The sequence below is a fragment of the Bombyx mori genome, chromosome 8, assembly GCF_030269925.1.
Source record: "Bombyx mori chromosome 8, ASM3026992v2".
Classification (NCBI taxonomy): Eukaryota; Metazoa; Arthropoda; class Insecta; order Lepidoptera; family Bombycidae; genus Bombyx; species Bombyx mori.
Window position 1 is genome coordinate 8,754,582 of NC_085114.1, and position 9,853 is coordinate 8,764,434.

General features: G+C 32.8%; 1 protein-coding gene across 1 annotated transcript in view; it reads right to left on the reverse strand.

Annotated features, from left to right (window-relative positions):
• Nucleotides 1–8,680, reverse strand: part of LOC101745631 (rho guanine nucleotide exchange factor 10) — a 57,598-nt gene extending 48,918 nt beyond the window's left edge. Inside the window, exons 1-2 of the mRNA XM_012695463.4 lie at nucleotides 8,194–8,680; nucleotides 2,384–2,487 (exon numbers count right to left, since the gene is read on the reverse strand). Coding sequence (XP_012550917.2) covers nucleotides 2,384–2,438 — 55 coding nt within the window. The 5' untranslated portion in view covers nucleotides 2,439–2,487; nucleotides 8,194–8,680. The remainder of the gene's footprint in view (nucleotides 1–2,383; nucleotides 2,488–8,193) is intronic.
• Nucleotides 8,681–9,853: the final 1,173 nt, after the last annotated feature.

Consider the following 9,853-nt stretch of genomic DNA (forward strand, 5'->3'; position numbering starts at 1 on the left):
TTTCAGAGATGATTCTGCGGCCATCTGCCGGCCTTTTTTTTTTTTTTTTTTTTTGTCAGGAGGAAATCGCCGGACTTCCGCCCTCCACTGGGGATGGAGGGCGGGGCATGTCAGAGTCGAACTGACTAAAACCTCCTGTCGCTCAACAACCAACGTCCAAACCTCGCATGAGACAGAACTCATGAAGAGGCAGAGGGGGGAAAGTGAAGCGTTTAGTGCGGAGCACATCTCTCCCATCACCCTCCCCCTCGGGACGCCGGACCGGCGGTCGTCGGCGCCACGACCACCAGCCCTCTCGGTCGGCAGGCTATCCGAAGCCCGCCTAGATGGCGCCGGTTAGAGTGAGCATCTGCCGGCCTAGTGATATATTATTATGCATAATAATCCTCTAAGTAAACAAATGAACAGCGTCTCGTAAAAAAGAACATTACAATACACTTCATGGCTTACTCACTATTCAAGAACTGTTTCCACGATTCCTTTAGTGGTTGCCTAAAATGACAGCATAACATATTAATATATTACATTATGTTTTATTGGTGTTGTAATGAATACTCTCACTGTTCAAGTTACGTACTGTAATTACTCAATATTCTTCAAGAGATGACGTAGAAATACCATGTGAGACGAGAGGTAAGAATGTATTCAATATCCAAAGGGGATGGCCCATTTTAGGCCCAAAGCGGACAATAGATTATAGAAAAAATACTTAGTGCATTAATTTTGTCATAAATAAATATGCATTTATTTTCTTGCAAATAAGCGCCACTATAGTTTACAATAAGTAGTTTAAAAAAAGTAACTCTATTGAAAAAACAAGGATTTTTATTTTTGCGGGAAAAATATTGCCAGCTTCAAATCCTTTTACGTATGAAGTAAATATTTTGAGTATATAAATAAAACATATAAATAAATCATTTTAAGTATTATCATTCATCAAACGATTTTAATGGATTTTATGCACATAAAATAACATCGAAGACATACCCATTGGACTTTAACTTGTAACTATACTTGAGACCTTAGAACTTATATCTCAAGGTGGGTGGCGCATTTACGTTGTAGATGTATGTGGGCTCGAGTAACCACTTAGCAACACCAGGGTGGCTGTGAGCTCGCCCACCCATCTAAGCAATAAAAAAAACTTTACTAATATTGTTATTTAAATATGTACAACTAAAACAAAAACATAAAAAATAATGTGTACTCGTAAAAAAAAGATTAAGATATAAATCAATTATCGGTTATTTAAAAAAATAATCGATATATGAATTTCATGTAATTATTTTTCTTTATACTGACAACACTGAATTTAATCTGACTGACTGACACTTCGCTTGCTGCTTGTGGTGTTGTGCTTGCGTACAAAATGGATGTGTTTTGATTTTTCTTCGATTTATTTTACTTTTATTAATAACGTTTCATACTACGACTAAAAAACATTGTGTGAATTGTGGTTTTACCCTGACCGAGACCGAGAAAACCGTGTATATGCTCTCCTTTGCTATTTTTAGATGATACTAATTGTGTATGAAGATGAAGAAAATATAGATATTTAAAGAATTAAGTGTGTTTTTATACCCTATTGGATAAAAATACATTAGGAACATCTTAAGCATTAAGAAAAGAAAAGTTCTTGAAGTATCTCACAATCCGACACTTATTTATATAGAAAATTAACCTCAAAACGAGTTTTTATTTTTATTATATTTTTTATAATAGTGGCGTCAATTTCAATATATTTTTTAGATATCCAATACATTTAAGAATTTGAATCAGTACATTTTTATAGTAATATTTGATGTCCATCTTGGGCCTAGCACACTATGGAGAGTGGGCAATCCCCTTTGGGAGAACCACTCATGATTTAATTACTTCATGTAATAAAATAATTGCAATTAAGCGTAAATGGGTATAAAACAATGTAATCTATCAGCTTTACGTATGACTGCTGTAGGGTATATGACGTAATACTCGTAATAGTACTGATTATTTCATTTGTTATAAATTGAATTTATGTTGCTAGTTAAAGCTAGTTAAGTATTTTAAGTATACACGTTAATAGTTTAATCACCCATTTTGCCTAATTGCCTATATTGTGCTCATTCAAAGCGCAGGCGGGACAGGCAATCGCTTTTCTTGGCCTTGGCCTCTTTAGGAAACATGTACATATTGTATATCTTATTTAGTATTGGCATGTAGCATTTCATGTTTTTGTTAACCAGGTCGATTATTGTTATAATGAAATAGAATTCTAGAGGGTTAATGAGATACCTTTCATGAGTTAATTGCTAATTCCTCTGTTCTAAGAGTTGGCATCATATTTTCCATTGAAGTTACTAAAGTTTCTATGATAAAAATGGTGATCGATATATTTACTTACATTTGATGAGAACCACGGAGTCGTGGGGCTCGCACTGGACCTGGGTGGCGTTCATGGCAAGCAGGCCGCCGCCGGCCGCGCCGCCACCCGCTCCGTTCGCTTCTCTGAAATAATTAATAGTTAATAGTTTTATATAAAAATGAATTGCTGTTCGATAGTCTCGCTAAGACTCGAGAACGGCTGGACCGATTTGGCTAATTTTGGTCTTGAATTATTTGTAGAAGTCCAGAGAAGGTTTAAAAGATTAGATAAATATGAAAATGCTCGGAATTAAATAAAAATAACAATTTCGTTTTTCCTTTGATGTGTCCCCCGTCGACGGATTCCTTTTGGTTTGTTTTAAGCTTATTTTATACAAAAGTTTAGGTCTTTTATTTATCGATTGAGGCACTACGAAGTCTGCCGGGTCAATTCATAGTTTTATTGTTACACTAGCCGTATTCGCTCGTTTCGCTGAGCATTTAAAATTAACATTATTATTTATTGTCATTATTATTAGGGAGTAAGTACAACACTCATATAAATATTAGCCTATCCATTAAGTACATGTATTTTGTACATGTATACCATGTTTCAAGTCAATCGGATGCATGGTTCAGTAGTTATAAAGGAGCATCCGTAAAAACCACTGTGACTGTAGATTTATATAATATAGATAAACTTTTACATTTACGCGGTGCGGATTCACTAACGTTTTGAGCGAGCGTAAATTTTTGAAAATTTAAAAATAGTTTAATATGAATTTGTACAGTGACAATGGCTCCAATTAGGAATTTTTCAAATACTTAATAAAGTTCAAAAAAATACAACTTGATGAGCAAAAAATGAGAAAATCACTGAATTTGGATCATGTAACTTAAGATAGAATTGACAAGACAAAAGGATATTTTTTTCAAAAAATTTTGTGAACTTACGAACAGTGCAATCGAAATTAGAGGACATACGAATACATAAAATACATAAAAAAATCTTTTTGTATACCTTTTTCTTTGTTTATCGATAAGACGCGATACTTTTTATATTGTAATAAATTTTATTACTCATTTTATGTTAACGTTTTGCAGCTTGATAATGTGTTCTCACAGAAACATGTAAGTTATGGCGCGGGATACAAGCAATATGGTGAGCCTGGATCCATGACCTACATAAGTGTTTGGTTTTACCATCACTTTTCTGTCAGTTGAAGCGTGAGAATTTATACCCACAATCTCTATGGTGATATGCAGTTTAAATATTTATAGCTGTAGCTTTTTTGTTATTATTGCTTTGATGGGTGGACGAGCTCACAGCCCACCTGATGTTAAGCGGTTACTGGAACCTACAGACATCTACAACGTAAATGCGCCACCCGCCTTGAGATATAAGTTCTAAGGTATCAGTATAGTTACAACCGAAGCGCATTACTGCTTCACGGCAGAAATAGGCAAGGCGGTGGTACCTACCCGTGCGGACTCACAAGATGTCCTACCACCAGTAATTACTCAAATTATAATTTTGCTGGTTTGATTTTTATTGCACGATGTTATTCCTTCACCGTGGAAGTCAATCGTGAACATTTGTTAAGTACGTATTTCATTAGAAAAATTGGTACCCGCCTGCGGGATTCGAACATCGGTGCATCGCTAGATACGGATGCACCGGACGTCTTATCTTTTAGGCCAGGACGACTTCTAACTTTAAATTAACTTCTTTTATTGTATATATGCTCGTACTAGTTCACGGCCCACTTGGTGTTAAGTTAAGGGAGGCTATAGACATCATCAAATACGCCGCCCACCTTGGAAATATTGCATAACGTCTGGAACGGGAACGCATGACTGCTTTGCGGCAGATATAGGCTGCTTGGTGGTACCTATCTGTGAGGGCTTACAATACCACCCGTAAATTCCGGTTGAGGATCGCATTACTCTGATATGATACACGGAAATCGCTGCTTTCCATTCTCCGATGAACCCCTTTTTGCCATTTTACGACACCGGCGGGAAGAGATGGGGTTGTGCTATTTTAAGCCGAACTGACACATCTTGTCCCATACTCATTAAATACAAGTGCTCTCCACGAGTAAAGCGCTTAAACTCTTAAATGGTTTCGAATATCTATGATCCTCTTCGTTTAAACAGAAATTCCTATGCCTTATCATTTTCCCGTTGTAGATGCGTACAGATAGAGGGCGGTATAACAACCGTGAGCGCTAATATGTGTTCCAATTCTAAAATGTTAATTAAATCGATGTTTCTTATGATTAACATCTATTTTATTACGCTGCCTTCCTTTTTTTTAAATACGTCTTTTCACTTTTCACTGAATACAAATAACATAACACAAGTGTTGGTGTTGTAGATGTGGACTTCTAGACCCTAATGTGTTTCACCAATTGATCATGAAATGTTCGTGCGTTTCCACTTTGAGAGTAAGATAGCATTCAAATAATATTGAGATTACCATTATGACAAAAGGTTGGCAGCACTCTCGTTGTGATGTTGTCGAATTCGGTCATAGCTTAACATCGAAAGGGCTGTTAGCTCGTTTGCCCATATAATGTATTACAAAAAGATTGTAGAGTATTTCGTATCTGAAATATCGCTATTAACTATGACTCACCACTGACATAAAATGTTTAGGGAAAAGAATATGATTTGGTCATCATTACACAACGGCAATAGAAATTTATTTAATACTAGCGACCCGCCCTCGCTTCGCTTCGGAAACATTAAAACGCACATGAAACCAAAAAAAAAAAATAAAAAAAAAAATAAAAAAAGTAGCCTATGTTCATCAGGGACAATGTCGGCTTCTAATGGAAAAAGAATTTTTCAAATCGGTCCAGTAGTTTCGGAGCCTATTCGAAACAAACAAACAAACAAATCTTTCCTCTTTATAATATTAAGTAAGTATAGATTATCTCGGTGGCATTATTAATTATTGGCATGTAGCTATCACGGAATAATCAACAATTTACCTACATAAATTATTATTATTCTCTGCTGACCTTCAAACGATGGGTATGATTTGATATGGTAGAGATATTGTTTGTAAACCATCACATGTGTTTATCATGTGCAATAATTAAGAAGTTATTTCAAGAATCTAAGTGTTGCTAGTGAAATTAGAAATGAAAATAAAATTTTGAATCATAAAATAAACATTGTATAATAAAACTTAACCTACAGATGTTTTTTTTGTGTGTACAAACAAAGAACATACATTTAAATGATTTTAACGGCAAGCAGGAAGTAAGGAATATTAAGTTTCCTTTCGCTTCATAGTTGTTTAAAAATAGATTGTGTCAAAAAAAATTTTGAAGGGGAGCATGAACTTGTGTGTTAAATTATCTGTTTTGAAGAAAAATAGCTATATATTTTTAATGACAACAAGTCATTCTGTTCTATTGCAGTCAAGGATTTAGAGAGGAAATTGTGCTTATATTTGGAATGATTTTTCATTATCGCCTGATAGATAATGAGGTTCAGTATCAATAAAAGCCAAGTATTAGAATTACAAAGAAACCAGAGCAGACTAGAGTGTGGACTGTAACAGTTCATTTCATCAAATTAGTATTTAATTTCACTATCAAAATCTAGTTCTAATAATTAGCTCATAATAATACATTGACTTATTTAATAAACAATATATAATTTAATATAATTTTAAATAATATAATTTTGTGTAAGTGTATGTGCTTTTGTGTTTGATTTTAATTTATTTATGAAAATGTAATCATTGATTGATTTAAGGAATAGAATAATTGAGCTAAATATCCAAAAAGAACATTGTGCAACTTTTAGCTATTATTTTTTTATCGAAAATCACAATTAAAACGAACAATATTTTTTAGATTACTTATAATGTCAACAAATATTTTCATTGAAAATTAGGCAATAGTAATATATTTAGACATACAAATAAGGATTTAGTTGACAATGAAATTTGTAATGCATTCATAATATTATGTCTACAATTAGTGAAGTCAATGAAAAACGAGCACCGTTATTTTTGAAAATTAAAAATAAACTGAGAGGGGAATATTTTATTCAGTAAAAAGTACACACAAAATTAAGAGATTTATTGACGATATATAATAAATTTGATATTGGACTAAAAAAACGATTGTTATATAGACACACATTTTTTGTCAGTCTTATCTAATATAATTAATTTATATAAGTAATAAGTTTTTATAAATTTATAAATTGTAGTTTATTTCTTTTTTTAAATATAATGAGGAAAATGTCAAATGAAATTAAAAGATTAAGTAAATATGAGGCAAGTGACTTTTTCATTGTTTCCACTACGAATAGGAGATGGACATGTTGATTATTCAAACCAGAAATAGGTGTTTTTATTGACAGTGTGCCAAATAAAATGTACATTTCATGTCCAAGTTTATTAAACCTGTCGTTGTAAACATACTAAGCCCTAATTTTACAAAAACCAGATAAAATTTATCCATCCAGTAAATTACAACCTCACTGAATAGAAAATAATATATAAATTTAGTATTTTTATCTTATTTATTGAAGTGTAACTTTTAATTTCCTTTGTTTTCTTTATGCCACAATTCGTTTTTTTTAGATAATTTAAAAGTAGAAGATTTAGATTCAAGATTTTTATTATTTAGTTATAAAAGTCAATGATAAAATAGTACAAGTTTTTCCTGTTTGACAGTAAATTTCTTTTTTTGTATTGTAGTTTTTTTGTTTAAGTCATGATAGCATTAGTTTCATCAATTTCTTTTTTTTATATAGCATTTTCTTTTTCATTATACTCTTTAATTGTAAATTAAATGAATTAAATGAAAATTGAAATATGAAATGAATGTTAATATTGAGGTGTCTGTATTTAGATGAGCCATACGTTAATATTTCTAAATTAGATTAATCAAATATTATGTAGTTACTTCTAATAATCTTTCAACTTGGTCTGTACATCCTAGAAAATGCTTTATAGCATTTGAATGTTTTTGGGTGGAAGAGATATTGTCCTACCTTACCTTTGCATGATTTAATAATGTTTTCTGTTTACATTCTGCCATGTAAAATATTTCCACAGATGATGCATAGTTTTGATAAGCTTTGTTGACATAACTGCATGTTATAATACAACAATTAGTCATAAAACTTACATAAGGAGAGATTACCGTGTATGTAGTACAGGTGTTGTTAATGTTTTTATGATAAGATTCTTACATTTTGTACTTAGGAATATTTTTTTTAAATTGAAGAAAATTAGGATTAGTGATGCTATAAATTGTAAAGAATTTAGAAATAAATTGTTAGTGTATTTCAACAAGAATAGTTGTTTTTGTACTGATTTTAAATTATTATAAGTATGGTATTTTCTTCAGTTTTCTTTTAGCACAATATGATGAATGACACCTTTTTTGTCTGTGACCACGAAAACTGTAAAGTATTCGAACTGTCGGAAATAATATAATAAAAATACAAAGGAAAGACTATGCCCAAAAAGTAGTGATAATTATTTTAATTTTTATTCGTTTATCTCGCCTCGCAGTGAAGTTTAGCAAAATTCTGGCAAAATCAAAATGTTTGCGTCCCAATGTAACGCATCTCTGAACATGAAGTTAACAATGAAGGTTTATGAAGAAGTAGTAGAGTTATGGTTAATAAAAGTACCTACATTAAAGGCAAGGTTTCATATTTCCAATGTTTATTTCGCTTTAGAAAACTAGTGCCAATATGATAATTCATTGGATAGACTTTCTTGACATCTGACATGAGTCTATTATGGGTCAAGAGACGTTGTCGCAGTTTTAGGTCAGAGTACGATGAACTTGAACGCGCTTTACTCACCGTAAAATGCTTATTGCCGGCACTTGGCTCCCTGCGGAATGCGTGCAGGCAGGGCCCGCATTCGCTAGGAAAGCATTACCCACTGTTTTATTCACGTTTGGAAAGTTTCCTGAGTGGAAACCGGCCACGACAACAATCACTAGTTACACTACGATGTCCACATGTATCAAATTAGATAATAAACTGAGAAACTAAACAGTAAACACCACTCTACTAAAATCCACTGTTCTACGGACAAAAGACACTGGTATCCATCTATGTAACAAGCACCAAGGTTGTTACTTAATCCTCCGTCACTGCTGAGCTTGTCATTCGTTTTATATATTTTCACCCCTATTATTCCACACACTACGTAAACAAGTTAGAAATTGTTCAAAAAATAACATGCAATAAAATAAACGTCAAGCACACCGCAAATTCCGAAAAACACAAGACGCGGTGCGCAGCTGGCCGTCTCGCCCGCCTGTCGCTCGACTGCGGGTGTGAAGGCGGGTGGAAGGGCATGCAACCGCTTCTACCGCCGTGCCCCCCATACTTCCCGCCGCCAAGCCGTTTCCACATTCATGTTCATTCGTATTTTTTTATTTTATTTTACTTGTATATTTATATGTTTGTACATAACCAATTATGTGTTTATTTTAATTAGTAATTGATATTTTATATTACCTATTTCTAATGTGTTTTCATAACATTGCGTTTTGTACATAGCTATACTTTTTCGTTTAATATTGTTATTTTATTCAACACTAAATATAAACATAATGCAAGAGAACTTCTTTGAAAATACAATGTGCGATCTGAATGCTAAAAGGGATCTTTCTAGACAAGTTAGGTCAATATATTCGTTCTAAAGTTGGAAGGTTAAAATTTCTAAGCTAAATCTCTTTCTTTTTTTCATAGACCGTCACTCATTATTTCCTTCAAAAATCTTTGAACTTTACAATTTGAATATTCAGCTGACGTGCTTTCTTCAATCATATTACGCGATTGCAAATGCAGTCGAAATTTTGACTATAGTTAGGTAGTTAATTTATAATGTTTATTGTATTTTAATCAAATATGGATGTACATATTAATTTAGAAAGTTCCGATTTTTAATAAGACAAAATATATATTAATCCAAATATGCATTTTTCTTTTAGTTTTATCTCCCAAAAAAATATTTGAATTAATATAAATTTTAAAGCTGAATGTGATTTTTAATTTATTTTGCATATTTACATATAGAAATAAGTTTACATCCATTTATTAAAAGCGCTAAGAGCAATAAACCGCCGCGTTGCTAGTAATCGTAAGATTTCAATAGTGCTCGGAATGTGGGATTGGGATATAAACATCGACGAAAGCATGTGCGGTGGTTGGCCTTCATCGACAGAAATCCGCACAAACCTGCTGCATATTTTCAAAAATATGTTCATTTCGCATGACATACTTTCATGGTAATTTTCGAGAAAGTGATCATTCATTGGTGATCTATCATCGTCTTTTATTCACATTTCTCCTTTATTATGCATCTGACTGATCCGGGGGACGGAGGACTGACTCTTATTAAGCATTGTTTGTGAACACATGTGTAAAATAACACACATAGAAATTACAGCACAGAAAAGAGAAAAGTGAAGTGTGAATTTGTCAGTACTCTAGTTTATTTTTATTAAAA